The 27,356-nt window shown below is 67.2% G+C and overlaps 3 protein-coding genes across 10 annotated transcripts; all 3 read left to right on the forward strand.

Moving 5' to 3' along the window:
• Window positions 1–165: 165 nt before the first annotated feature.
• Window positions 166–6,511, forward strand: MON1A (MON1 homolog A, secretory trafficking associated). Of its 7 annotated transcripts, none has more exons than XM_062585850.1 (7): window positions 166–403; window positions 992–2,070; window positions 2,328–2,469; window positions 2,810–3,277; window positions 3,605–4,373; window positions 4,524–4,671; window positions 5,241–6,511. In XM_062585850.1, the coding sequence occupies exons 3-7, from the start codon at window positions 2,343–2,345 to the stop codon at window positions 5,379–5,381; spliced, it is 1,653 nt and encodes a 550-aa protein (XP_062441834.1). In that variant the 5' UTR covers window positions 166–403; window positions 992–2,070; window positions 2,328–2,342; the 3' UTR covers window positions 5,382–6,511. The 7 variants fall into 7 exon arrangements, with proteins under 7 accessions (XP_062441834.1, XP_062441835.1, XP_062441838.1 ...); XM_062585851.1 differs by having other exon boundaries at window positions 992–1,231; XM_062585854.1 differs by having other exon boundaries at window positions 992–1,160.
• A 1,888-nt stretch (window positions 6,512–8,399) lies between these two features.
• MST1R (macrophage stimulating 1 receptor) lies at window positions 8,400–18,872 on the forward strand. 2 transcript variants are annotated; one of them, XM_062585383.1, is made up of 21 exons: window positions 8,400–8,705; window positions 9,105–10,422; window positions 12,168–12,356; window positions 12,493–12,618; window positions 12,709–12,879; window positions 13,347–13,516; window positions 13,719–13,893; window positions 13,997–14,142; window positions 14,251–14,412; window positions 14,580–14,673; window positions 14,801–15,028; window positions 15,181–15,327; window positions 15,413–15,569; window positions 15,672–15,764; window positions 15,874–16,083; window positions 16,196–16,276; window positions 16,379–16,560; window positions 16,771–16,880; window positions 17,021–17,186; window positions 17,294–17,430; window positions 17,539–18,872. In XM_062585383.1, exons 2-21 carry the CDS (start codon window positions 9,196–9,198, stop codon window positions 17,798–17,800), a joined length of 4,233 nt encoding a protein of 1,410 aa, XP_062441367.1. In that variant the 5' UTR covers window positions 8,400–8,705; window positions 9,105–9,195; the 3' UTR covers window positions 17,801–18,872. The 2 variants fall into 2 exon arrangements, with proteins under 2 accessions (XP_062441367.1, XP_062441368.1); XM_062585384.1 differs by lacking the exons at window positions 16,771–16,880; window positions 17,021–17,186; window positions 17,294–17,430; window positions 17,539–18,872 and having other exon boundaries at window positions 16,183–16,276; window positions 16,379–16,473.
• Window positions 18,873–24,014: 5,142 nt separating this feature from the next.
• Window positions 24,015–25,127, forward strand: LOC134145909 (actin-3-like). Its single transcript, XM_062585920.1, has one exon. It carries the CDS (start codon window positions 24,015–24,017, stop codon window positions 25,125–25,127), a length of 1,113 nt encoding a protein of 370 aa, XP_062441904.1.
• The last annotated feature ends 2,229 nt before the right edge of the window (window positions 25,128–27,356 follow it).

Raw genomic sequence — 27,356 nt, forward strand, 5'->3', positions numbered from 1 at the left:
GGCGGCCACGCAGAGCCCCGGAGGGGCCGGCGGGGCGTTCGGGAGCGGGCCGGGGGCCCGGGAGCCCCGCAGCCCCTCGCGCGGTGGTCGGGCGAGCGCCTGTGCCTTGACTACAGTCCCCAGGATTCAGCGGGGTTGGCGGGGTTGGAGTCCGACCTTGGGGAGGAGAAGCAGCTGTAGGGCTCCTTCCCGGCTGGAGCCGCCGGAGCGGAGCAACCGGGCTGCCGGCGATGCCCGCGACCCCGGAGCGAGCAGGGGCGGGCAGGGAGCCGGCCGACCGGGGCACGCATCCCTGCCGCTCCGCCTGAGCCGTGCCCGGGCGGCTGCCAGGCTGTCCCTGCCCGGGCTGTGCCCTCCGGGCCGCTCGCCTGGGCCTCCGGCGCCAACGGGAAGAGCCACGAAGGTTGGTCCCTTCGCGTTGTCCTTAGCCTCCGCCTCTCTCTGCTTTCCCCAGTGCTTCCGCCACCATGCCGGAGGCCGGAGCCCTCCCCCAGGTCCCGGCACCGGAGCTGGCAAGGAGCCGCGATCGGGGCGGCAGCACCGGCAGCCCCCGCTCCCGGGGTCGTACGGGATCCTGGTGGGAAGCTGGCGCTTTCCTAGTGCCCGCCCGTGCTCCCAGCACGGCACGGGCATGGTGGGGGCTGGGCAAAGGCGCCAGAGGAGCTGCGGAGAGTTACGCTGCCCCAAGTCTCCAACCTGCCTGCCTGCGGTCACCTGTGGGGCTGGGGGCCTGCCCTGGCTCTCCCAAGGGGGGGGAGCTGCAGGTGGAGGGGGGGCCCTGTGCTCCAGCCCACTGCCCTGCTCCCTCCAGCGCTGCAGCCTTGTGCAGAGCGACAGCGCCAAGCGCCAGCGCTGCTGCCTTGCGGGCAGAAGGGACCACGTCCCTGCGCCCCCCCAGGCTGGGGCAGATCCCTTTGCAGACCCTGGGGCAGATCCCTTTGCTGCCAGCACTCTAGGCAGGAGAGACTTCCCTCGATGCTGTTTTCCGCAGGACAAGAGCTGCAGAAACCCTGGCAGCCCCGGACTCCGGGGGGCTCCACGGAGAGACCCTTGCCCCCCACGCCACCTCCTCCTGGCTGCAGCCCGGGACCTGAGCCAGCCCAGAGGTGCTGGCCCGGGGTTTGGATGAAACCCTCCGGAGCGAAATCCCGCATGGGAACGTGCGTGGACGTGGCATGCCGGTAGCAGCCGGCTGCCGGGGCTCTGGGGAAGGGACACCAGGCCCGTCACGGTTGGTTGTTCCCCGGCAGTAACGGCCCTGCAATCAGAGCTGTAAATCATTACAGGGAATTACAGCGCTCGTACGACCGCGAGCAGGATCAGTCGGTGCAGAGCCGCAGGGAAGGGAAGGGCCGGGCGAGGGCAGGGCTGTAATCCCCAGCCTGGCACGGGTCAGGGCGCTCAGAGACGTCGTAGGCTTTTGGGCCATGGCCAGGGCCGGGGGCCAGAGCGTCCCGGCTTGGAGCCAGCCCGGGGCTCCGTCCCAGCGCAGGGGACGACGGCCTCCTCCGCATGGTACCACGTTCCTGCTGGCACGGGCGGCCGATCGCGGAGGCCGGGGAAACTCCGGCAGGAGCACCAGGGCAGCGCGGGGCCAGCCTGGGTCCCGCTTTTGCTGGCGTGACGTGAGTTGCTGACCGGTTGCAGGCGCGTTTTGGCCACTGGTGGAGAGGCAGGCGCAGGCTGGAGGCCCGGCCGGGGCTCTGCCCCCACCGGGCTTCCCGCCGGCCGGGCCAGGGTGAGACGGCGCGGAGGGGGCTCGAGGACGGGGGCTGCGCTTGGCACGGGTTCAGGCAGGCCGGCGCTGTGGCCACGATGCTTCAGAAGCGGCTGGAGCCGCAAGAAAAGTGTCCCTGGCCGGGCCTGGCGGGTTGCGTCCCAGCTGCCTAATCCGAAGCGGGCTGCAGAAATCCGCCCTTTGCAAACATGAGGCCTCCGGGCTCCGCGTGCGGCTGGGGCCGGCTCCATTTTCCTGCTCCGCCAGGACACTACGGAAGCAGGCAGAGGAAGGACGAGCAGCCCCGGGAGACCTTCTCTCCGGGGGCAATTTGGACCAAGGTTGGATGAAAGGTGCCGGGACTCTGGAAGGGGCAGAGCTGCGCGGCGCGTTCCCGGGGCCGGTGCCACGGGAGGGAGGAAATCCTGCTGGATTAGAGCAGCTTTCCCGACATCTCACCAGGAGCTTTGTGCTGCCTGCTGAGCCAGCAGGATCGGGCTGCGGCTGCCGCCGCGGCCGGGCCCCTGGCGGAGAGGAGCGTTTCGGGGGCCCCTTTTTGCAGGTACCAAAACGGAGGCGGCAGCAGGCTGACGGTGTGGGTCGCACGCAGGTGCTGCCCCGAGGAATGGCTGCAGATGTCCACAAGAAGAAAGGCTGGGAAGTGCCCAACGGATCGCTGGCGCCGGGAGATGGGCAGCACGCCGAGCGGGCCGAGAGTCCTACGCCGGGGCTGGCGCAGGGCACGGAGCCGGGTAAGGGGCAACCCGCTGAGCCAGGGGCTGCGTCGGGCCACGCGGCGTGGGCACTGCGGCTGGCTGTCTTCGTTAGGGGTTAATGAGAAAAAAGCATCCCCCTCGTTATAAGCAGACAGGGCCATCCGGGCCTCCTTGCCGGCAGGACGTGCACCCTTGGGTGCCCTGGGATGGCTGGGGCTGGCGGGCAGCACTGGGGGCTCCTGGGTGGCCGTAGTGGGCCAGGGGGCAGGAGGGAAGGTGCCTCCCGGCGTCCGTCTGCCCCTTTGCACCCTCTGGCCGGCCACCGCGTCGGCGGAGGAGGCAGGCGGCCGGACGCTGCACTGCCCGTTGTTGGCAGGGGCGGGCCAGGAGGGAGCCATGTTTGTGCACACCCGCTCCTACGAGGACCTGACAAGTCCCGAGGACGGCGGAGCGGCGGCCCGGAGCCCGGAGGAGAGGCCGGGTGAGCCAGCCGAGCCCACCAGCATGGAGCAGATCAGCAAGGACTTCAGCGAGCTGAGCACCCAGCTCACAGGCATGGCCCTCGACCTGGAAGAGGAGATGCGGCAGAACAAGGAGGGGAAGCTGGAGCCGTCCCCGCAGGCCCCCCGCCGCGACTCGGTGCTCTCGGGCAAGGAGGAGGAGGACGTCACCTTGGACGCCTGGCGCATGCACCGGAAGCACGTGTTCGTGCTGAGCGAGGCGGGCAAGCCCGTGTATTCCCGCTACGGGTCCGAGGAGGCCCTCTCCAGCACCATGGGGGTCATGATGGCCCTGGTGTCCTTCCTGGAGGCCGAGAAAAATGCTATCCGGTCCATCCATGCAGGTACCACGCTGGGGGGCAGCTGGGGGCGAGCGGGACCAGTTGCCGTTGCAGCCTGCCCCAGTGTGGCGTGGGGGGGCCCTGTCTGGATCAGCTAGGGGCTCATCCAGCAGGGCCGATGCGGTGTCCTTGGCAAGGCTCAGTGGGCAGCATGGAGGGCTTGGCCTGTGCTGCTAAGGGTCATCGCTCCCCCGCGTTAGGGGCACCTGGGGCAGAGAGGTGGCCGGGGGGAGGCATCGCTGGACGCCCGGCTGGGCTGCAGCCTGGCTCCCGGTTGCAGCAGTGGGCTTACAGGTCTCTCCCCACCTCCCTGGGGACCTCCCTCCCAAGCAGATGGCTACAAGGTGGTCTTCGTGCGGAGGAGCCCGCTGGTGCTGGTGGCGGTGGCACGGACTCGGCAGTCAGAGCAGGAGATCGCCCACGAGCTGCTCTACATCTACTACCAGATCCTGAGCCTGCTCACCTGGACCCAGCTGAACCACATCTTCCAGCAGAAGCAGAACTACGACCTGCGCAGGTTGCTTGCCGGCTCTGAGCGCATCACTGACAACCTCCTTGACCTCATGGCCCATGATCCCAGCTTCCTCATGGGCGCTGTGCGCTGCCTGCCCCTGGCTGCCAGTGTCAGGGATGCTGTGAGCACCAGCCTCCAGCAAGCCAAGGCCAAGAGCCTCGTGTTCTCCATCCTCCTGTCAGGGAACCAGCTAGTGTCTCTTGTCAGGAAGAAGGACCAGTTTCTCCACCCCATCGACCTGCATCTCCTCTTCAACCTCATCAGCTCTTCCTCCTCCTTCCGGGAGGGCGAAGCCTGGACTCCCATCTGCCTCCCCAAGTTCAACTCCAGTGGTTTCTTCCATGCTCACATCTCCTACCTGGAGCAGGAAATGGACCTGTGCCTCCTGCTGGTCTCCACTGACCGCGAGGACTTCTTCACCGTCTCCGACTGCAAGCGGCGCTTCCAGGAGCGCCTGCGGCGGCGGGGGGTACACCATGCCCTGCAGGAGGCCCTGCGTACCCCTTTCTACAGTGTTGCCCAGGTGGGCATTCCTGACCTCCGGCACTTCATCTACAAGTCCAAGAGCTCTGGGCTCTTCACCAGGTGAGGCCTCTGGGACAGTGCTGGGCCATGAGCTGGCCAAGGAAGGCCACCATGCTCGGGCCAAGGCTTCGGGCCATGGTGTGAACCTCCTCCACAAGTGCCCTTCTCCGGGGAGCTTGGGGGGGTTAATGGGGCACTGTGTTCCTGCAGCCCCGAGATTGAGGCACCCTATGTGCGGGAGGAGGAGAAGGAAAGGCTCCTGGGGCTCTACCAGTACCTCCACAGCCGGGCTCACAACTCTTCGCGCCCCCTGAAGAACATCTACTTCACGGGCCCTCGCGAAAACCTCCTGGCTTGGGTAAGGACCTGTGCTGGTGGTCCTAGTGGGTGGCTGAGCCTGGGCTTCCTGCAGAAGCAGACACGTATAGGTTTTGGGTGATGCCATCCTCTCTGGTCCTGCATGGCAGAGCAAGAGGACGCTGACAGGACACAACGCCAGCACCGTGGTCCCTAGGGTGGTCTCAAGTCTATTTCTGGTCCTTTGAAGGTCAACCTGGAGAGAGGGTCAGGTCCCCATGTATGCCCTGTGCCAGGGAGTGCTGGAGTGAGGGGCATGGCTAGCTGTGGCACCAAAGGCCATGCCATCCCCTGTTGTGAACTCCCCAGTGTTGCAGAGAAAATCTGCTCTGAGGGCCAACCCTGTTGCCCCAGGGGGTGGGGGACAGAGCAACTCATGGGCTTGGTACTCCCTGCTTTTGAGCAAAGCGGGTGGCCATCCGCTGAGGGTGCCCCATTGACACCCCACGTGTCTGCCCTGGAGCCCCTGTGCCCATGCCTGGTAGCCTGTAGGTGGAAATGGGCACTGGCCAGGCCCACATAGGGTGCTGACATGTGCTGTGGGCCCATGTGCCCTGCTTCTTCACCCAGGTAACCAGCGCTTTTGAGCTCTACATATGCTACAGTCCCCTGGGGACCAAGGCTGGTGCCATCAGTGCTGTCAACAAGCTCATGAAGTGGATCCGCAAGGAGGAAGACCGGCTCTTCATCCTGACACCCCAGACGTACTGACGGGCATCGCCCACACGTGGTGCCAGCTGGGGGGACCCCTGCTGGGCTGGGGCACCCATCCCTCGAGGCACCCCGGACCATGCCCAATCCTCCTCGTGAGCAAGGGGGAGAGGGCATGGAGCGACCCTGGGAGAGCCACCCGTGGGACCGTGAAACCTGGGTGTTAGAGATGGGGTGCAAAGCTGCCTGGGGAAGGGGTGAGCAGGGCTTTTGCTCATCTTCAGGCAATGCCAGGGGGGCTCCAGGGGGGCTGCCCTTCCTCTGCTGCCTCAGGGTTGGTGCCTCGCTGTGGGCATCCTGGAGCGGGGCTGCAGGTGCCCCCTTTGCTGCTAGAAGAGAGCTGAGCCCCCCAGGTCCCACAGCCTGTGCCTGGCACCCTCCACGCACTGCTGTCCTGCAGGGTGCAGCTGTGCCGAGGGCCCCCTGGGCAGATGTGGCAGATGTGCTGGGGGGCCCCTGTACTGCTGTGCTCGCAGCGGACAGGTGACAGTGCCTAGCTGGGGACAAGGCTGTCCCTGGCCCTGGTCTCCTCGATGCCAGGCAGCCCTGACCGTCCTGGAGCCCTGAACCTGGCAGGCTGGCCTGGAGCCACGGCTACGAGAAGGGCCCGAGTCGTGCCCCTCAGAAGTGAAGGACCCGTGGCCTGGGCGCCGTCTGCCACACTCACGTTGTCCTTGGGGATGGCAGGTCAGCTCGAGCGCAGCCCCCTAGAGACCCCGCTGGCACGGGGCCGTGGCGCTGCATGGCCCAAGATGGTCTTCACCTCCATGCGGGAGCCCAAACCCAGTCCCTCCAGCCAGCTGCGCTGGGCATGTGCGGCCAGGCTTGCTGCCCGAGGACCGAAGCCACCTCTGCCCCGGCCAGCCGGGGCCACGGGCCCATGAACCCCATGGCATGCCGGGCACGGCTCCGAGGGGCAGGGACCGGCCTCCCTGCTGGGGAAGCCCCCTGTTCTGGGGCTGTCTGCTGAGCACTGGGGCGGAGGTTCGGGGAGGAGGGCGACCACAGAGATGCCGAGGGAGCTGGGAAGGACCAGGCAGGGCTAGCGCAGGAACTTTGGCTCCTGTATTTATGCTCCTGCCAGACTGTAATTGCTTGTTTTTGCTCATAAACATTATCTGGACCCAGAATCAATTCTCGTCCATCCATATGGAGCAGCCCTGCCGAGAGGCCCTTTGGGTGTCAGGCAGCATCTCCCACCCCGGGCCCTCCTCCCATCCCCACACCCTGGGGCAGCGTGGCCATCCCCTGTCCCTGAGAAGGAGAATGTAGGAGCCCACCAGAGTCACCCGCCGTGGTGGCCCTCCATGCCCTGCACCCTGCTGGCACCCCCTTCACCGCAGGGTCACTTGGCACGGGGTCCAGCCCTCCACTGGGACAGCCTTTGGGTGGAAGCCAGCAACGTGTCAGAGGACTTCACAAACCAACCCCAGGGAGCTGCTCGGGGCAGGCAGCCAACCGAAGGGCAAGAAAAGCCACTGGAGGGCAAAGCTGAGGAGCAACACAAGGAAAACGGACACTCAGCTGGCAGGGGAGAGCTCCAGCCAGAGGGTGGGAGCAACAAAAGGCTCCAGACAGGTGGGATGGGGCCAGCTAATGTTGCAACGAGGGGGAGACGGAGGAAGGAGCTGTTGGGTAAGGCGTGCGGCCAGCGGAACTGCGAGGCCTTGCACAACGCGGGGCGGGAGGCTTGGCCAGGCTGTGGCTGGCCAGGTGACGAGGGTAGGATGGTAGCGAAGGGGAGCCCGTTTTCAACAGGTTTCACCCCTCTATCAGAGCACCAAGGCGAAGTGCAGACCTACCTGGCCTCATCACAGTGTGGCCCTCGGGGACCAGGTGGCGTAAGAGCAGCAGGGACATGCAGCAGGAGCAACCTCGATTCTTCCACCTCCTCCTCCAGCCAGCAAGCCCTTCACCAGGGTGAAAAAATACATGAAGCCACAGCAATAAACTCCATGGCTCTGCTCGCAAAGCTGCGGCAGCCCTGAGGTCCAACCCCGAAGACGCAGCTGGTGCACCCCGCCACCCGGCGCCGCAGCCCAGAGTAGCCTCACCCTCGACATGCCGGCTGGAAACCCGCAAGCTCCCAGGGCCTTGCAGGGAAGGTCTCACCGCGAGCTGAGGATCAGCTCCGGGAAGCACCAAACCAAACCTTTCCAGGCCTGGAAGGAGGACACGTCCGGGGCCAAGAGCCCGTGGCTGGCGTGTGCTGTTGCACGCGGATGCGGGTAACGCTGCTGTGCTGCAATCCCCCCCCTGCGGAAGGCCAACCCGCCTGCCTGGAAATGAGTCGCAAGCGTGGTGCCAGCTCAGGCAGCTTCAGGGAAGCGGTGATTTCATGTGGCCGGCGGGTGTCGACAGGCCCTGCTGCCGGCGTCGGCGTGCCGCGGGGCCGGGGCGCTGCGGCAGAGCGGCCCATAGGGTGCGGGCGCACCCGAGCCCCTGTGCCGGTGCCGCCGGGCTGCGGGGAGCCCGACAGCGGCTCAGGGGGACCCGTCGACGCCGGCGGCGGGCTGCGGGGTGCAGCGCGGCGGCGGGGCCTCGACGCCCCGGCCCTGCAGGTGCTCGGTCCCCTGCAGGTGCTCAGTCCCCTGCAGGCGCTCGGTCCCCGTGTCTCGCCTACGCGCACCCAGGTCCCTCCAGGGCGCCGTGCCAGTCCGGGGCACCTTGCGTCCCTGCATCCCTCCCGGGTGCTGAGCACCCTCGGTGCCTCCTGGGCTGCCCGGGCGCCGCGTCCCCTCGGCGGCCGCCCCCTCCCCGCGGGGCACCCGTGTCCCTCGGCCGCGGCGCGGGGAGCGGCGGGGGCGCGCCCGGCCCTCGGGCAGCCCCGCGCCGCCGCGGCCGCCCCCGCTCCGCTCTGCTCCGCCCCGGAACGGCCCGGCCCGGCCCGGCCCGGCCCTGGCCGCGGCCCCGCTCCCGCCCCTCCCCGGAACGGCCCGGCCCGGCCTGGAGCGGAGCGGGGCGGCTCCACCGCTGCGCAGCGCTCAGGTGAGCGCCCGCCGCTTCTCCAGCTGCCTCGGCTCGGAACGGCTCGGCTCGGGACCGCCCGGCTCGCCTCGGAACCGCCCGGCTCGGTTCTGCTCGGGACAACCCAGCTTGGCTTAGAACGGCTCGGCTCGCCTCGGCACCGCCCATCTTGTTTTGGCTCAGGACAACCCGGCTCGGCTCGGCTCGGCTCGGCTCGGCTTGGGACCGCCTGGCTCACCTCGGGACCGCCCGGCTCAATTCGACTCGGGACTACCCAGCTCGGCTCAGAACGGCTCGGTTCGGCTCAGGACTGCCCAGCTCGGCTCGGGAGCTCTCGGCACGGCACAGCTCGTTACGGTGCGTCCTGGGGCGGTCCGGCCGGCTGGGAGAGGGAAGCAGACGGGGGCCCCGAGAGCCGCGGGGCAGCGAGGCTGGGGGCCGCCGGGGATCGTCGCCCGGCTGCGGTGCCCGCCGTGCTGGCGAGGCTCCCTGGCGAGCCGGCAGCGGTCCCCGTGCCCATCCCCGCGAGGCCCGCAGGTCCCTGTCCCTAAGGGGGCAGCAGGCAGCACCGCTCCCCCCCGGCCCCCGCGCAGGCCCCGGCAGTTTAGCTTCTCCTGCCAGTGCAGCTCGCGGCAGCGTTTGGGGAGATGTTTGGTGTGGCTGACGGCCCCCGCGGCCCCCGGCACGTGCCCACCAGGGCTGCCGGGCGCACCCGCAGCGTGGGCAGAGCATCAGCTTTCTCTGTTGTTTCGTCAGGTACGATGGTGACCTGGCCGCCGGGCACGCCGGAGCCGCTCGGCGCTGAGCGCCGGCGATAACCCCGGGCTGGCCGGAGGTGGTCTGGATCATGGGACTGTCACCAGGCACGTGCCTCTTCCTGGCGCTCGCCATGGCCCCACTGCCCGCCGGCGCCTGGCAGTGCCCCCGCATCCCCTACAGCTCCACCAGGAACTTCTCCGTCACCTACCCACTGCCGGGCCTTGACGCCGGCAGCCCCGTGCAGAACGTCGCCGTCTTCGCCGACTCCGCCGGCGCGGCCGCCGTCTTTGTAGCCATCCGGAACAGGATCCTGGTGGCGAGCGCCGAGCTGCGGATCCACTCCGTCCTCGTCACCGGCCCCGTGGGCAGCGCCCGCTGCGAGATCTGCAGCCTGTGCCCGGCCGTGGGTGACGCCGCTGGCCCACTGGACACCGACAACGTCATCCTGCTCCTGGACCCGCTCGAGCCATGGCTCTACAGCTGCGGCACGTCGCGGCGCGGGCTGTGCTACCAGCATGAGCTGGTGGTGCGTGACGGGGAGGTGGCCATTGGGGCCACGCGGTGCCTGTACTCCGCGGCGGGCAACGGCCCCGCCGCCTGCCCGGACTGCGTGGCCAGTCCCCTGGGGACCAGTGCCACCGTGGTGGCCGACCACTACGCCTCTTTCTTCTACCTGGCCTCCACCGTCAACAGCAGCATCGCGGCGCGCTACAGCCCCCGGTCGGTGTCCATCCGCCGGCTGAAGGGCACCTTGGACGGCTTTTGGGAGAGCTACCACTGGCTGACGGTGTTGCCGCCGTACCGGGACAGCTACGCCATCCACTACGTGCACTCCTTCAGCGACGGGGACTACGTGTACTTCCTGACGGTGCAGCGGGAGAGCCCCGGCTCCGCGAGCTACCACACGCGGCTGGCCCGCCTGAGCACCCAGGAGCACGACCTGCGCCGCTACCGCGAGCTCGTCCTCGACTGCCGCTACGAGTCGAAGCGGCGGCGGCGGCGTGGTGCCGCCGGGCCGGCGGCCGAGCGCGACGTGGCCTACAACGTGCTGCAGGCGGCTCACGCCGCCCGGCCCGGCTCCCGGCTGGCCCGCGACCTCAGCATCAACGCCACGGAGCTGGTGCTCTTCGGGGCCTTCGCGGAGAGCCGGCCGGAGAGCCGGGCGCCGCGGGAGGACTCGGCGGTGTGCGCCTTCCCCCTCCGCCTCCTCAACCGGGCCATCGAGGACGGCATGGACAAGTGCTGCGGGATCAGCGGGCGGCCGCTGCTGCGGGGGCTCAGCTTTTACCAGCCCGTCGAGTACTGCCCGCACAACGTGAGTCCCTCCGGCCCGCCCGGCTTGCGGCGGCCGCCCTCGCGCCGTGCGTCCCCCGTGGCCGCACGTCCCGGCCGCCGCGAGCCGGCGGAGGCGGACGGTGCCGCGGCCCCGGGGGCGGTGGGGTGGCGGCGACGGGTTGAGGGGGGGAAGGAAACGCGGCGGAAGCGCCGACGAGCCGTGAGTCAACGCCGCGAACGCGCCCGGCTCCTTCGTCGCAGGAGACGTGGCGCTTTGCCCGCTCCGCGGAGCGGCCTGTTATCGCCGCGATCTCGGCGCGCTCGGGCGCTGTTTGCTCTGCGCCGGGGAAGGGCAGAAACGCCGGCGCGCCTACGCCTCACCGATAAGCCGCCGCGCGGCCTTCGCCTGGCCCCGGAGTCCAAAAGTCCCCCGGCGCTGCCCGCCTCCGCGGCTGCTTTGATGACGCCGGGGTTGCCCGGGGTTGTCCTCGGGACACCGATCGACCGGGCGCTTTGCGAGCGGGGCTGGGTGCTGGCCGTTTGCAGGTGCTGGGCCGAGGTCCCCGACCGAGCCGTCCCATGCCCCCACCCCGGCCGCCCTCCCTCGCGCCCTTCCCTTGCCCCCGCGTGAGGACCCGGCTCCCAGGAGAGACGCCTCTCCGGGCGCAGGCGACACGAGGCCTTTCGCTCCCGGCCGGGAGCGGACCGGCTCGCCCGCCGTGCCTCCGGGACCCTCCGTCCCTCGTAGGCGGGGGGCCGGCCCCCCGCTGCAGCCCCAGGCCTGTCTCGGCCCGCGCGGGTGCCGCCGGGCTGGGCCGGGCCGGGCTGGGCGACGCGCCGGGGCTGAGCCGTTCCCACCTCTCCCTTCTCGGAGCCGGAGCGCAGCCAAGCCCTGTGCGCCCGGGGAAGGCTCCCGGCACCGGGGGTTGCCCCAACTTGCCGGCCTGCACTGGCAAAAAAATCCCCAAACAACTCCCCCCGCAAAAAAAAAAAAAAAAAAAAAAAAAAAAAAAAAAAAAAAACACGGGAAAGCGGCAGGGAGCAGTGCGAGGCGCAGCCAAATCTCCTCCTTTTCCCGGCAGCGCCGGGGCAGAGGCTGCACTGCGCTGCCGCTCTGAGTCACGGCCGGCTGCCGGGCTGCTGCTGGCAGGGATCCCCCAAGGGGCTCCCAAGACCCCTGAGCGCTGGGGAAGGGGGGTCTGGCAGTGGGTCAAGCCATCTGCTCTGCTCCCGGCGCCTCGCTGAGCCCCTGCAGATGGGGGAGGCTCCTCTGGCCCGGCCCCCGGGGCCGTGTCGCCTGCCTGGGCAGAAGGCACGGCAGCCCCCGCGCCGGCTCCATCACCTGGGGAAGTCGGTCCTGTTAGTCGTGTCTCGGTGCAGGACCCACCAGCGGACGCTGGGCTGGCCTGGAAGGAGGTGGGAGCTAGAGATGGGGCGCTGGCAAAGACCCACCGACGCTTTGGCTCCCTCCTGAATCGCCCACTGCTTGTTGAGCCCTGCAGGGAGCCGGGTGTCAAGCGAACGAGCGCCTGCCTCAGCCCCCCCTGCCCCGGGGAGGAACCGGCCCCGAGGTGGTGCTCAGGCAGTCCTCGCTGTCCCCCTCGGCAGCTCGGGTGGCTTTGCCGGGCGGCCTCCAAACGGCTCGCTCACAGCCACGTTGGCTTGGGCCTCGCTTGCGGGCGTTCGCACGCGCCGCCCACGCGGGCATCGGGCACCTCGCAGGAGCTCCGGGGCTTCGGCCGGCGCGCGGGGCCAGCTTCGAGGCACCTCTGCGCTCGGCCGCAGGTGAACCTCTCGGCGCCCGTGGTGAACACCAGCTGCTGGGACCAGCCCACCCTCGTCCCCGCGACGTCCCACAAGGTGGACCTCTTCAATGGGCACCTGGCAGGCGTCCTTCTCACCTCCATCTTTGTCACGGCCCTCGGGGATGTCACTGTGGCCCACCTGGGCACGGCAAACGGGCGCATCTTCCAGGTAGCCACTCCTGCGCGCTGCTGGTGCCTAGCTGGCCATGCTGCCTGGGTGATGGGCCCACGTTGACCTGAGCCCAGGACCCCGTTGGTGTCCGGCCCAGCTTGGTGCTCAGTGCCGTGCTCTGTCCCCTCCACAGATGGTGCTCCAGCGGTCCAGCTCCTACGTGGTCACCTTGGCCAACTTCTCCCTAGGCGAGCCGTGGCCGGTGCAGCGCGCCGTGGGGCTGCAGGGGCACTCGCTGCTCTTCGCCAGTGGCAGCAAGGTGAGAGCGGCCACCGGGCGCCAGGCTCTTTCCCGGGCACTGCTCCTTGGTGGCACAGGCTCCTGTTCTGCTCCGCTCTCTGTGCCCCAGGTGTGGCGCGTGAACGTCACCGGCCCAGGCTGCCGCCACTTCTCCACGTGCCAGCGCTGCCTGCAGGCCGAGCGGTTCATGGGCTGCGGCTGGTGCGGGGATGCGTGCGCACGCCGTGAGGAGTGCGAGGGCCGCTGGATCCAGGACAGCTGCCCGCCGGTCCTCACTGACGTAGGTCTGCGCCGACCCCCCGGCGGTAGGGAATCCAGCCCACTGGGTCATGCTCCCCGCTCTCGAGGGTCCCAGAGCGGTGATGGGGAGGGACCCCGGGGTGTGTGGTTGAGTGGGACCAGCACCGCATCTGTGGCTTTGCTCTGTCCAGAGACCTCCCTCCTGGGGACGTGTCCTTGTGCCTTCTGGAGGAAGGAGCTTGACCCCAGGTCCAGCCTGGCCCGTGGCCTCTTTCTTGCTCTGCTGAGAAGGGAAGGATTTGGCTCCATTGCAGCCTGCTCCCATCAGTGCTGGGAAGAGTTTGGCTCCATCATCTTCGCAGCTGCCCTTTAAGCAACTGTAGCTGCGATTAGATCCCCCTTGGCTGGACCGAGCTCCCTCTGCTTCTCCTCGGAGGCCGTGGCCCCAGTTTTGCTGCTGGCAGGCAGCCTGGGGCGCCTGATGCCGCGTGTCCTTCTCTCCCACAGTTCCACCCCAGGAGTGCCCCGCTGGGCGGCCGGACCCGGCTCACGCTCTGTGGCATGACTTTCCGCTCCCGCCTGGACCCGGACGCTCCCATGGGCCCCACCGGCACCTACCGGGTGACGGTGGGGCAGCGGGTGTGCACCAGGCTGCCGGACGAGAGCGGGAGCTACAGGTGGGCCGCGGCCGTGACGTGCTTGGGCGGCGTGGGAGCGGGAAAGGAGCCGGGACTGTGGTCCCTGTGCCCCCGTCTCCCGCGTTGGGAGGGCGTACGGGGACAGGGCGGCAGCAGGCGCCCCGGTGGGCAGCCTGGAGAAGGAGGCGCGGGTGGCTCTGCGGGAAGCCCAGCCCGCGCTGACCCGACCCCCTGCCTGCAGGTTGCTGCCCACGTCGCGCCGCAAGGACTTTGTGGATGTGCTGGTGTGCACGCTGGAGCCGGGCAGCGCGCAGGCGGCGGGGCCGGCCCGCGTGGTGCTCAGCGTCGAGGAGCCCGCGCGGTCCGCGCCCTTCCGCGTCGGCGGCTCCTCCGCCCTCGGCGGCTTCGTCTTCGTGGTACGGCCCTGCGCCGCCGGCAGCGGGGAGGCGCGGGCTTCGCGGGGCTGTCGCCCGCCCGCCCGCCCGCCGCCGCCGCCGCACCGGCCGCCTCTCTGCCCAGGTACCCAACGTGAGCTCCGTGCACCCCCCGTTCGGCCCCCTCAGCGGCGGCACCGAGATTGCTGTTGGCGGCAGCAACCTCGCAGCGGGGAGCAGTTGGCGGGTGACGCTCAACGGCTCCGAGTGCCCCTTGGCCGGGCAGCCCAGGTATGCCTGGGCATCCCCGTCCTGGCCGGCAGGCAGCGGGAGGAAGGGGCCTGGGGACCCCCGTGCCGGGGCTGCTCTGCCCCCCAACCACCGCTGCGCTGTCCCCAGCCAGGGAGACGGGGAGATTCGGTGCATCGCTCCCGCTGCCGGCGGCCTCGGCATGGCCTCCGTGGCCCTGTGGATAGACGGGGAGCAGTTCCCGGCCCCGGAGCCCTTCCAGTACCGTCCTGACCCCCATGTCTTTGGCATCACCCCCAACTGCAGCTACGAGTGAGTGCGTGGGCGTCCTTCCCCAGGGACTCCCCCAGTTCCCCACGGCTCAGGGGCTGGGCAGGAGGCTGCGGCTGACGCCTGGGTGAGCTGCCCAGTGGCACGGGCTCGGCTCCGGCCCCTGGCACTGCGCGCGCGCCGGGGCCCTGACCGCTGCCCTCCTGCAGGGGCTCCACGGTCACCCTCATCGGGACCCACCTGGACTCCGTGTATCAAGCCAAGATCCGCTTTGAAGCCGGCGGTGTAAAGACCGAAACCCAGGTAAGTGGTGAGGCAGCGTGATGCACAGGGGGACAAGAGGCCGTCCTGTGCCACCCTCTGCCCACTCTGGCCGTGGCTCCAGGCAGCCCTGGACACTCCAGTGGTGGCAGCACCCTCTTGCCCACAGGCGTGCCAGGGCCCGCGAGCGCCCAACCAGCTGGTGTGCCAGAGCCCAGCCTTCCCCTTCGAGAACAAGGTGGATACAGCCCCTGGGAACCTGAGTGTGCTGCTGGACGGCGCCACTGGCCGCTGGCTCTTCCGCCTCCGCTACTACCCCCGGCCTGAGATCTTCCCTTTTGAGCACGAGGACAGGCGGTACCACCTCAAACCTGGTGATGATGAGATTGAGATCCATGTATGTGGAAGAGCAGGGCGTGGGTGGGCATGGGCAGCCAGTGCTGGGACCGTCTAAGAGCCGGTGGCAGGGATGAGAGAAGAGGATGGGGCCAAGCAGAGCTGCTGGCCCCTGTCTGGGGACCTCTTGATAAGGGGAGTCTATCCGGACAGCAATTTGGGCTGGACGCCCTGGCCACCTGCATGAACATCACCATGATGGTGGGGGGTCAGGACTGCCACCCTAACGTGCTGAAAAATGAGGTGACCTGCCGGCTGCCCAGGGAGATGCGCCTGCCTCCGGATGGGGCTCCTGTGCAGGTAGGTGCTGAGCAGACACGATGTCCTCCCTACCTGGCTCCCCCGTGGTGGCCCTGTGGCCTGCTGAGCCCCCTGCTCGTTCCAGATCTGCGTCAACGATGCCTGCAAGGACCTGGGCTTGGTGCTTGCTACCTCCTCGCTGGACCTGGTGGCCAGCGTTGCCCTGGGCACTGGCATTGCTTTCTTGGCTTTTGGTGTCTTGGTGTTCGGGCTGCTGAAATGGAAATGGAGGAAGAAGAGGGGTGAGTGCCTGCTGGCCCTGCTGGCCCCTGGTGCTGGTCCCCCCGCTCCGGGGTGCTGGCAGGGTGCAAGCAGCCCATTGGGCCCTGTGCACATGCCCACAGGGACGGAGAACCTGGAGCTGCTGGTGAATCCGGGCAGGACAGATCCTCCCACCACTATCCAGCGCCCTGGTGTTGACTACAGGGAGGCGCTGGGTAAGCGGGCCGCGGTGGGTTGCAGGGAGGGCAGACGGGCTGGGCCAGCCTGGTGCAGCTGGCCCTGGGCAGCCCTGGCTCTGACGGGTGCCTCTACCTGCCCCGGCAGTGGTGCCCGCAGCCGCCAGTCCCAGCCGAGCTGGCCCCCGTGCGCGGTTTGCCAGCGCCGGCGCCACAGGTAGCGGTTCCCCCGTGCCCCTGCTCAGGGCCACGTCCTGCTGCCTCGAGGACCTGCAGCCAGAGCTGCTGGAGGAGGTGAAGGACATCCTCATCCCTGAGGAACGGCTCGTCACTCATCGGCACCAGGTCATCGGCAAAGGTGAGTCCCCCTGCACCCCAGGGTGCACCAGGCAGTTTGGCACAGCCAGGCTGTTGCCTGGCACCCCCTTTTCACAGGATATCTGTTGACCCACCTCAGGTGTCTCCCACAGGGCACTTTGGCAGTGTGTACCACGGCACGTACACGGACCCGCTGCTTGGGGCGGTTCACTGCGCTGTCAAGTCCCTGAATCGTGAGTAGTGCCTCTCCCTGGCTCCTCCAGTTCCTCCTGGGCTGCCCGCCTGAAAGGCAACGGGCCCAGAACATGGTGCCCCATAGCTTCGCACCTTCTCAGGCATCACGGACGTAGATGAGGTAGAGGAGTTCCTGCGCGAGGGCATCCTCATGAAGAGCTTCCATCACCCTCAAGTTCTGTCACTCATTGGGGTCTGCCTGCCCCGCCATGGGCTGCCCCTCGTCGTGCTGCCCTACATGCGCCATGGTGACCTGCGGCACTTCATCCGCGCCGAGGAACGGGTAAGGCTCCCAAGGGTGCTGTTGCCTCTTGCCCATGCCCACCCCACTGGCAGCAGATGCCACTGGCAGAGTGTGGCCCAGGGCTGAGGGGGAGCTAGAACACCCTGAGGTGGGTGGCAGGGCGTAGGCTGGGTGCAGGTGACATGGGGACAGCAAGCGTGCCAGGAGCTCGCCCCACTAACTGCCCCTGCCTCCTCCCCATCCTGGCAGAGTCCCACGGTGAAGGACCTCATCGGCTTCGGGCTGCAGGTTGCTCTGGGCATGGAGTACCTGGCCCAGAAGAAGTTCGTGCACAGGGACCTGGCTGCCAGGAATTGCATGTGAGTGTGGCTGGAGCTCAGCAGACTCCCCAACTTGTGGGTTCACCTCATCTCAGGCATGCGAGCCTGCCCCACAGGGCCTCGTCTTGCACCCATCCCAGCCATCTTGCATCCTCCCTGAGCCAAGTTCTGCTCCATAGGCTGGATGAGACGTTCACGGTGAAGGTGGCCGACTTTGGGCTGGCGCGGGATGTGTTCGACAAGGAGTACTACAGCATCCGTCGGCACCGCCACGCCAAGCTGCCTGTCAAGTGGATGGCCCTGGAAAGCCTGCAAACTCAGAAGTTCACAACCAAGTCGGATGTGGTAGGCATGGCCACTGCTTCCTACTGCTGCTGGGGCCTGGGCATGGCTGTGCCAGCAGGGCTCAGATCCCCCAGCACACAGCCTGCGCCTCACTCTCTGCTTCCCAGTGGTCCTTCGGGGTGCTCATGTGGGAGCTGCTGACGCGGGGGGCATCACCATACCCTGAGGTGGACCCTTACGACATCACCCGCTACCTGCTGCGAGGGAGACGTCTACCACAGCCCGAGTACTGCCCTGACTCGCTGTGAGTGGTGCCAGCTAGGCATCCCAGGGAGGGTGGTTTGGGGACCCCGGTGTCCAGACATGGGGCTGGTGAGGGGTGCCTGCTGGCGCTGACGGGGATGTTGGGCAGGTATGCGGTGATGCTGAGCTGCTGGGCCCCCGGTCCTGAGGAGAGACCGACCTTCTCCATCCTGGTGGGTGAGCTGGAGCGCATCCTGGCCTCCCTCGAGGGTGAGCGCTACGTCAACCTGGCTGTTACCTACGTTAACCTCGAGCATGGCCCTCCCTTCCCACCAATGGCTTGTGCCCAGAGCCAGCTGGCTGCCAGTGGGGATGAGGATGATGACGAAGAGGAGGAGGAGGAGGAAGAAGATGACATGGCTGTGTGCTAAGGGGAGTGCTCCGTGCTGTGGGGGCTCCTGCCATTGTGTGATGGACACCAGCACACAGCTAGTGTTGTGGGGCACACTCCTGATGGGATGGAGGCTGGGACACAGCTGGGTGCTGTGGGGCACTCTTCCAGTGGGATGGACACCGGTACACAGGTGGTGTTGTGGACAACACTCCTGATGGGATGGAGGCTGGGACACAGCTGGGTGCTGTGGGGCACTCTCCCAAAAGAATGGATCCTGGGACACAGCTGGGTGCTGTGAGGTGCTCTCCTGATGGGATGGAGGCTGGGACACAGCTGGGTGCTGTGGGGCACTCTCCCAGTGGGATGGACACTGGTACACAGGTGATGTTGTGGACAACAATCCTGATGGGATGGATGCTGGGACACAGCTGGGTGCTGTGGGGCACTCTCCCAAAAGAATGGATCCTGGGACACAGCTGGGTGCTGTGGGGTGCTCTCCTGATGCGATGGATGCTGGGACACAGCTCAGTGCTGTGGGGCACTCTCCCAAAAGAATGGATCCTGGGACACAGCTGGGTGCTGTGAGGTGCTCTCCTGATGGGATGGAGGCTGGGACACAGCTGGGTGCTGTGGGGCACTCTCCCAGTGGGATGGACACCGGTACACAGGTGGTGTTGTGGACAACACTCCTGATGGGATGGAGGCTGGGACACAGCTGGGTGCTGTGGGGCATCGATCTGATGGGACGGAGGCCAGGACACAGCTGGGTGCTGTGGGGCGCTCTCCCCAGGGCTCACACTAGCACCCTGCTGGACGCTGTGGCACCCCTGGGCTTAGTCCCACGCCGGCCAGGTGCTGTGGGGCTCAGCCCCACGTTGCCTGGGTGCCATGGGGCTCACGGGCTTGGCCCTATGCTGGCACGCCAGCTGGGCTGTGGCACAGCAGCGCCTGCTGCAAGCTCTGAGGGTGCGTCTGCGGGTGCCGGGAAAACCGTGGGGCTCGGCAGTGTGTGACCCGTCCAGGTGGACCCATCCTGTGCAGCTCAATAAGATGTCTGCGGGTTTGCAGGACAGCTGTACATATTCAGCATTTACTCTCGGAATCGCTCATAAAACCCTAATTATATTTTTTTCCCAGGCTGCGGGCAGTGTTTCTGGCTCTGATAGTAGTCAGAGCCCCCTTTTCTCATGTCACGGCTGCTCCCTGGCTCCGGGCCCCCCTCGCCCCCTGTCTCACCTCCTGTAGGGGCAGCCACTTTCATGGGGGGCTTCCCCCTGGCATGGGGCTGGCAGGGAAGGGTGCTGGGGTGACAGCGGCAGGCGCCCGCACCGTTCCCATGCCAGCCACGGGAGGGCACTTGCAGACCGCCACTGGCACAGCCGCCCCCAGGCCCAGCCCCCCCCCCCCCACCCCGGGGCCTGGCCCCGGCGCCCGCTGTGCCCCATGCCAGGTGGCTCCATGCTCCCAGCACGACCCAGGTGTCCTGTACACCAAGTGAAAACAATTTCCCCGAAAAGTTCCCCCCAGCCCCCTCCTTGCTCCCGAGCCCCTGGGCTGGCTCGTGAGACCATGCCGCGTGGGCGATCCCAGACCGCGGTCGGAGCCGAGTCGCCTGGGCTGCCGCAGCCACGCGTGCCGTGGGGTTTGGCTGCCTACCTGGGCAGGTTCAGAGCCGCTGCGGCGAGCTCGCGTCTCGTCGGATAATAACCTTTAAAACAGCTTAATCTGCAGCTAAATATAGCCCTGGCGGCTCCCTGCTAACTGGGGGATCTGCTCAAGGCAGTTACGCCGTGTGATGGCTCCCAGTACCGATTTGCAACCTGTGTGTTTTCTGCAATTTGGCAGCTCACCCCCTGCACCCATAGACCGGGCCCCATGGTCTAGGGTTCCTGCACCTGCCATGGGATGGGGCACAGAGCCCCACTCCCCCCAACTCTGCTCCCCTGGGACAGGATTTGGGAAGCCTGAAGTCTGGTTGTCCAGTTAGAATGGATCAAGTGGTGCAGCACGGTGTGGGGCAGGACCTTGGTCCTGGGTATGGGTCCCCCTGGGATCATGGTGCCCCTGGGATCGTGGTGTCCAAGGCATGGGATTGTGGTGAGCATGGAGTCAGAGTGCTCCTGGGATCAGGGAATGGGATCGTGGTGCCCATGGAATTGCGGTGCCCCTGAGATCGCGGTGCCCAAGGCATGGGATCAAAGTGCCCAGGGCATGGGATTGCGATGCCCATAGGGCTGCAGTGCCCTGGGCATGGGATCATGGAGCCCATGGGGTCATGGTGCCCAAGGCATGGGATCACAGTGTTCATGGGATCATGATGACCATGGAGTCTGGTGCTCCTGGGATCAGGGTATGGGATCATGGTGTCCATGCAGGTCATGGTGCCCACGGGCTCATCATCTCCCTGGGATCATGATGCCAATGGGATTGTGGTGCCCATGGGGCTGCAATGCCCATGAGATCATGGTACCCAGGGCATGGGACTGTGGTGCCCATGGGGTTGTGGTGCCCAGGACATGGGATCATGGTGCCAACAGGATCACAGTGCCCATGGTGTTGCGACGTCCAGGACATGGAATTGTGGTTTTCAGGGGATCACGGTTCCCAGAGAATGGGATCCCCCTATGGGATCATAGTGCCCATAAGACCACCGTGCCCAGGACCTCCTGCACCCCCGAGTGTGAGCTGCTTAGTTCGCTTTGCATCCCCTTCCCAGTTTGCCCAGTCCTGGTCAGGGTTCCTTTCCCAGGCCTCCTACTCCAGAGCTGGCCGAAAGCAGCCCCCTTCCCAGCTGCGCCCTTTGGGGCTCTCCCCTGAGGCCACCCGCGGGGTTCAGCCTTCCTCCCCGCGGGAGGAGGACGTGGCGGGGAAGCCCCCCGGGGGCAGAGCGGCTGGCTGAGAGACCGGGCGATTCCTCATGCCGCCGAAGGCACCTCGGCGGCTCCTTCTGCTGAGGACCGCGCAAGAGGGGCGCCTCTGCCACGAGCTCTCCCGCCGGCGAGGTCTGGAGACCCCGGGACACCTTCCCAGCCGGGGCTCCGGCCGCGGCGGAGGCGGAGAGGCGGAAGGTGGAAAATCCCCGGCGGCCCGCAGCCGCTCCTCGCTTTCGACAAAACCTTTGCAGCTCATTAAGCGGCGCCGGAGCCCGGAGGCCTGTCAGCTCCCATCAGGGAAGCTGCCCGTCTCCGCCGGGCGCTTCGCACCTGCACGGCTCCCAGCCGGTATTTTTAGGCCCGGCTCCTCGGAGCGGCGGCCTCCGCCTCTTGCCCCTCCGAGGGGGGCGCCGGGCGCGACTCCGGAGGCCATCGGAGGGTATCGGGCCTCCCCCCCCCCCTCCGCCCGCCAAGATCCCGCTCCGAGGCTGAGACAGGCCACCCCGGAGCGGGAGCGGGCCGCTCCGGCACCGCTCCCGGAGTTGCTGTGGCAACTGGAAGGGGCCTCGGCTACGAAGCCGCCGCCGGTAGGAAGCGCTGCATCCGAAATGGGGCGGGAAGGAGGGAGCCCGGAGCCGCGGGAAAGGGAGCCAGCGGGCGCCAGCGGGCGCCAGCGGCGAGGTTCAACGCCGGCGGGGCGCGGAGCCCCGGGGCCGGGGGCGGCAGCGCGGGCCGCGCGCCGCCTGCCCCCGCTTTTCCCTCCGCTACGTCCCGCCGGGGAGCCGAATCGGAGACGGGCAAAATCGTGCCAAATCAGCGCTTGAGCCGAGAGCCGGGCTCTGGCGTCAAACAGCCCCGCAAGAGAGAGGAGGAGAAAACAGTCCAAGAGGAGCTGTTTTTAGCCTCTGCTCAAACGCTCGGGAACAGGCGTGAAGCGAGGCCTCCCGTCTGGAGCAGCAGGCGCGGCGGCGGCGGCGGCGGCGCGGGGCCATTTTTAGCAACGAGCAAGTTTTGCTAATGATGCCTGCGAGAGGCGCGGCGGCGAGGCGCGCTGTGCTGCGCCGGGCCCGCTCGGCTCCCGCAGCGTGCGGCCGGGCGGCGGGCCCCGGGGAGCCGGCTGCCCCCCGCCCCGGCGCTGCGCCGGGAGGGCCGGCATGGGGCACTCGCCTGGGTACCAGGTACCCCTACCTGGGGGCCGCTGCCACTGCCCCGGCTCCCCCTGCACCCACACGTGGCTTTGCTAGCCCACCGGGAGCTCTGCTCCTCCCAGAAGGAGCTCTGCTGGTCCACAGGGAGCTCTGCTGGCCCGGAAGGCGCTTTGCCGGCTCCTTGAGAACTTTCCTGGCCCATGGGAAGCTTTGCTGACCCATAGGAAGCATTGATGGCCCATGGGGAGCTCTACTGGCCCACAAGGAGCTCTGATGGCTCAGAATGAGCTTAGCTGGCCCACAGGAAGCTCTGCTGGCCCATGGGAGGTGTTGTTGGCCCACGGGGAGCTCTGCAGACCCAGAGGGAGATTTGCTGACTCCTTGGGAGCTCTCCTGGCTCATGGGAAGCTTTGCTGACCCATGCGGAGCTCTGCTGGCCCAGAAGGAGCTTTGCTCACCCATGGGGAGCTTTGGCAGCCCACAGGGAGCTTTGCTGGCCCAGCAGGAGCTTTGCTGGCCTGCAGGAGCCTTGGCTGATTTGCAGGAGCTCTGCTGGCCCACAGGGAGCTTTGATAGATGATGGAGAGCTTTTATTTACCCCAAAGGCTTCCAGCCCATAAAGTATATCTTTTTCTCCTTTTTCTGCACCAAAGACAGCATCTGTCACTGGCCGGAAATATTCTTGTCTTGGTGCCTGGTAAGAAGCTGCACGAACCACATCCAATTACCAATCAATTCCCTGACAGAGATAAATATTTTCCCTCCCAGTGAAGATCCCTGTTATACACGCACTTGAAACTCTTCTCCTGGCACTGTGGCAGCAGCCTCTATCTGTACTCAGGGCTTACATCTAGGTACAGCTGGCTGCAAGAGTCTCTCAGAAGATGCTAATATCCCTTAAGTGTCTGGGGACTGCCAAAGGTTTCTATCTTCAAGTGGAAGCGGGAATTAAACCCTGCTGATCTGTGACTCCACACACTGCTCTGATCCGAAATGGGCTCCGCGTCTGGAGTTGGTGGAGCAGCTGGTCCTCGCCGAGGTCTCTCAGCCTCACGCATCCTTTCCCTCCCACGTTGTTTCGAACGCCTCTAACGTCTCCTGAGTGCGTCTCCTCTATGAAGCACCCGGAGAGCTGAGGACGTGATGGCTGCACTCGAGTTGGCACGCACCATACAGGCCAGCTGCAGCGAGCCCGGATGACCTGCGCCTGTGAAGCCACTTTTGCCTCTGACAGAAATTTACCCCAAAAGGCAGACCCTCTCCAGGGTCTGACTGCCCTGGGGAATGGGGACAACCTCGTGAAGTTCAACAAAGGAAAGGCAAGGTCCTGCTCGTAGGCAGGAATAACCCCAGGCACCAGCACAGGCTGGGGACTGATCTGCTGGAAAGCAGCTCTGCAGAGAAGGACCTGGGAGTAGTGGTGACAACAGCTGACCATAAGCCAGCAATGTGGCCAAGAAGGCCAATGGTGTCCTGGAGTGTATTAGGAGGAACATTGCCAGCAGGTCAAGCGAGGTGTTCCTCCCTCACCATTCAGCCCTAATGAGGCCACATCTGGAGAACTGTGTACAGTTCTGGGGTCTCCAGTACAAGAGAGACATGGAGCTACTGGAGAGAGTCCAGCACAGGGCTACGAAGATGATCAGAGGGCTGGAGCACCTGCTCTGTGAGGAAAGGCTGCGAGAGCTGGGCCTGTTTAGCCTGGGGAAGAGAAGTCTGAGAGGGGACGTCATCAGTGTGTATAAATATCTGAGGGTGTAATGAGGATGGGGCAGAGTCTTTACAGCGGTGTTCAGTGACAGAACAAGAGGCAACGGGCACAAACTGAAACACAGGAAGGTCCATCTGAATACGAGGAGAAACTTCTTCACTGTGAGAGTGACAGAGCACTTGAACAGGTTGATCAGAGAGGTTGTGGAGTCTCCATCCCTGGAGATATTCAAAAGCCATCTGGACAGGGTCCTGTCTAACATGCTCTAGGTGGCCCTGCTTGAGCAGAGGGGTTGGACTAGATGATCTCCAGAGGTCCTCAGCTGTTCTGTCTGAATATGAGGACAGAAGGGCCTGAGTTCTTGTGTGCCCTGATTCTCTGCATGATGTCATGGCTCTCTGGCTGTGACGCTGGAGGCGGCCGTGGCAACTCAGCCTTCCGTCGGGGGCTCTGGCACAGGAATCAGAGCCAGCGGCTTCGCTTTTCATCTGGGAGGAGAGAGAAAGAGGGTTTGGTGCCATGAGCCAACCGGAGGAGGAGAGGAGCCCAGGGCCTGGCAGCCCCGAGCTGGCTGGTGATGACCCTGAGGAGCGGTACAAGTCCTTCTGCGCCGTCGTGATTGACACGGGCACCAGCCACACCAGGAGCGGGCTGGCAGGGGACGAGAAGCCGCGGTCAGTGGTGCCCAGCCGGGTGGAGGGGCCCAGGCAGCAGGATGACCCTGGCCTCGGTGACGGTGGCTCCATCCTCACCCATGGTGTGGTCACCGACTGGGACGGCCTGGAGACGTTGTGGCACCGCGTCTTCTATCGTGAGTTGGCTGTGTGTCCGGAGGAGCTGGCCGTGCTGGTGACGGACGCCCCCCTGTCCCCCGCCGCCAACCGGGAGAAGGTGGCCGAGCTTCTCTTCGAGAGCTTCGGGGTGCCGGCGATGCTGGTGCTGCCCCGCTCGCTGCTGGCGGCCTACTCCTACGGGCGCACCAGCGGGCTGGTGGTGGGCTCGGGCGCCGGCACGTCCTACGTGGCGCCCATCCTGGACGGCTACGCCCTGCCGCACGCCACCTTCCGGCTGGACGTGGCCGGGGACGCCCTGACGGCCTACCTAGGGGAGCTGCGGGGCGCCCGCGGGCCCCCGCTCCCGCCCGACCTGCTGCGCCAGCTCAAGGAGCACTGCTGCTGCTGCCAGCTGCCCGGGGCGCCCGCGCCAGCCCCCGCCGTGGACTTCACCCTCCCGGACAAGCGGGTGGTGTCGGTGGGCAGCGAGCGCTTCCGCTGCCCCGAAGCCCTCTTCGCCCCCGCCGCCGTGGGGCTGCCGGCGGAGCCCGGCCTCGCCGCGCAGGCCGCCCGCAGCCTGCGCCGCTGCGGCGCCCGCCGGCGCGGCCGGCTCCTGGCCGACGTGCTGCTGGCCGGTGGCACCACGCTGCTGAGCGGCTTCGCCGAGCGGCTGGGCGCCGAGCTGCGGGACGCCGCGGGGGCGGCGGCGGCGGGCCCGGCGGCGGGTCCCCGGCGCCGTTTCGCCGCCTGGCTGGGCGGCTCCATCGCCGCCTCCCTCGACGCCTTCCAGAGCGCCTGGATCGCCCAGCGGGCCTACGGCGAGAGCGGCGCCGCCGTGGTGCACCGGCACTGCTTCTGAGCGCCGCCGCCGCCGGGCGAATAAAGGTGCCCCCGCGCCGCCGCCGCCACCCCGCTGCCTGCTCCGGGCCGGCACCCGGCTCTTCCCCTCGGCCCCCGTTCCCCGCGAGCCCCAAAGGCGAGCGGATGCCGTTTATTTGGCCCCATCGCCATGCCAACCTGTGCCGGGGGGGCGGGGAGGGGGTGACTGCCGAGCAGCCTGGCGGTTGCCATGGCGATTTCAAACACACACACACACACACACGCGCGCGCGCGCGCGCACACACATGCGACGGGAGTCAGGGCCGCGCTGCCCCCCTTCCCGCCCCTGCACCCTGCGGGGTAGAGCAGGGCGCAGCTGGGTGGCCCCTGTCGCCCTCCCCCAGCCCGGGCAGCGGTGGGGGGGGGGGCCGGTGCACCTGCCTGTGGGCTCGCCACGGGGCCACGGGGCGGGTGGTGGGTGCATGGGGCAGCAAGTGCACAGGGTGGTGGGCACACACAGGGTGGCAAGAAACAAGGCAGTAGGTGCACGGCATGGGGCGTGCACAGGGTGGTGGTGCACAGGGCAGTGGGTGCATGGGGCAGCGGGTGCATGGGGCGGCGAGTGCACAGGGCAGTGGGTGCATGGAGTGGTGGGTACACCGGGTGCTGAGTCCACAGGGTAGGGGTGCGCAGGAAGCAGTGGGGCAGGATAGTGGGTGCATGAGGTGGTGGGTGCACAGGGTAGTGGGTGCCCCAGGGCAGTGGAGTGGGACAATGTGTGCACAGGTTGGTGGATGCATGGGACTAGGGGTCCATGGGGTGGTGGTGCACAGGCCAACGGGTGCACAAGGCAGTGGGTGCATGGGGCAGTGGGTGTACAGGGCAGTGGGTGCACGGGGCAGTGGGACAGGACAGTGGGTGGTGGGTGCACAGGCCAACGGGTGCACAAGGCAGTGGGTGCACGGGGCAGTGGGTGCACGGGGCAGTGGGACAGGACAGTGGGTGGTGGGTGCACAGAGCAGTGGGTGCACGGGGCAGTGGGTGTACAGGGCAGTGGGTGCACGGGGAGCAGTGGGACAGGACAGTGGGTGGTGGGTGCACTGGGCAGTGGGTGCACAGGCCAACAGATGCACAAGGCAGTGGGTGCACAGGGTGGTGGGTGCACTGGGCAGTGGGTGCACAGGGCAGTGGGTGCACGGGGTGATGGGTGCACAGGGCAGTGGGTGCATGGGGTGGTGGGTGCACAGGGAGCAGTGGGACAAGACAGTGGGTGCACAGGGTGGTGGGTGCACGGAGCAGTGGGTACACGGGGAGCAGCGGGACAGGACAGCGGGTGCACGGGGTGGTGGGTGCACGGGGCGGTAGGTGCATGGGGAGCAGCGGGACAGGACAGCGGGTGCACGGGGTGGTGGGTGCACGGGGCGGTGGGTGCACAGGGAGCAGTGGGACAGGACAATGGTTGCATGGGGTGGTGGGTGCACGGGGAGCAGTGGGAGAGGACAGCGGGTGCACGGGGTGGTGGGCACCTGCTGATTAATCAGGAGTTAAACTCGGGGTTCCCGGCTGCCACGAAGATTAACAACCGCGGCGCTCGCTGCTTCCAGGCTCTGTGATTAAACTCTCGACCAGGAGCTCAAACGACAGCGCCCTGCTAATTGCCCAAACGACAGCGCCCTGCTAATTGCCCCGCGTTCGCTCGCCGTTAACTACGTGGAGCCGGCGGTGGGGGAGCCCGGGGCGCCGGCGGTGCCCTGAGCCCTTCGAAGCGCCGCGGGAGCGGGCCCGCGTCCGGCGCGCCTCGGCGAAGCGCGGCCTGCGCCGCCCGCGGAGCGAGGCGCCGTGGGGGGGGTTTTCTTTCGTTATATTCATTTTTTCTCCCCCGACGCTGCCTGGCCGCCTGTTGTTAATTCTGGGAAATATTTAGTTCCTTTTTTTTTTTAAAAAAATAATGATAATGAGGAAGCCCACGCGAGTGGCGTGGAAAGGCGCGGCGGCGCTCTGCCCCCGAGAGCGGCACAAACGACGCTCCCTGCATAGAGCGGCCCAAAGCGGTGGCACGGGACGGCAGCGCCGTCCCGCGTGGGCTGCGGGGCGCCCCACGGGTGCGCTGCTGCCCCGCGGGCTCCCCAGGCATCGCCCCTGCGGGCGGGCGCCCGTGGGTGCTCGGCCCCGCAGCCCTCCCCGCGGTGGGGGAGGTCGCGCGTGCCCGCGCCACGTGCGCGCCGCTCGGCGGGGTGCCCGCGCGTGGGGCGTGGGGAGGGGCGGAAGG

The sequence above is a fragment of the Rhea pennata genome, chromosome 12 (genome assembly GCF_028389875.1).
Source record: "Rhea pennata isolate bPtePen1 chromosome 12, bPtePen1.pri, whole genome shotgun sequence".
NCBI lineage: Eukaryota > Metazoa > Chordata > Aves > Rheiformes > Rheidae > Rhea > Rhea pennata.

Bases quoted from the DNA above. Each gene is read 5' to 3' on its own strand.
- MON1A (XM_062585847.1), top strand. From the start codon at position 2,064: ATGAAAGGTGCCGGGACTCTGGAAGGGGCAGAGCTGCGCGGCGCGTTC. The intron at 3,278-3,604 runs GTACCACGCTGG...CTCCCTCCCAAG, and splicing joins TATCCGGTCCATCCATGCAG to CAGATGGCTACAAGGTGGTC. The intron at 4,672-5,240 runs GTAAGGACCTGT...TTCTTCACCCAG, and splicing joins GCGAAAACCTCCTGGCTTGG to GTAACCAGCGCTTTTGAGCT.
- MST1R (XM_062585383.1), top strand. From the start codon at position 9,196: ATGGGACTGTCACCAGGCACGTGCCTCTTCCTGGCGCTCGCCATGGCC. The intron at 12,619-12,708 runs GTGAGAGCGGCC...TCTGTGCCCCAG, and splicing joins TCTTCGCCAGTGGCAGCAAG to GTGTGGCGCGTGAACGTCAC. The intron at 13,517-13,718 runs GTGGGCCGCGGC...CCCTGCCTGCAG, and splicing joins GACGAGAGCGGGAGCTACAG to GTTGCTGCCCACGTCGCGCC.
- LOC134145909 (XM_062585920.1), top strand. From the start codon at position 24,015: ATGAGCCAACCGGAGGAGGAGAGGAGCCCAGGGCCTGGCAGCCCCGAG.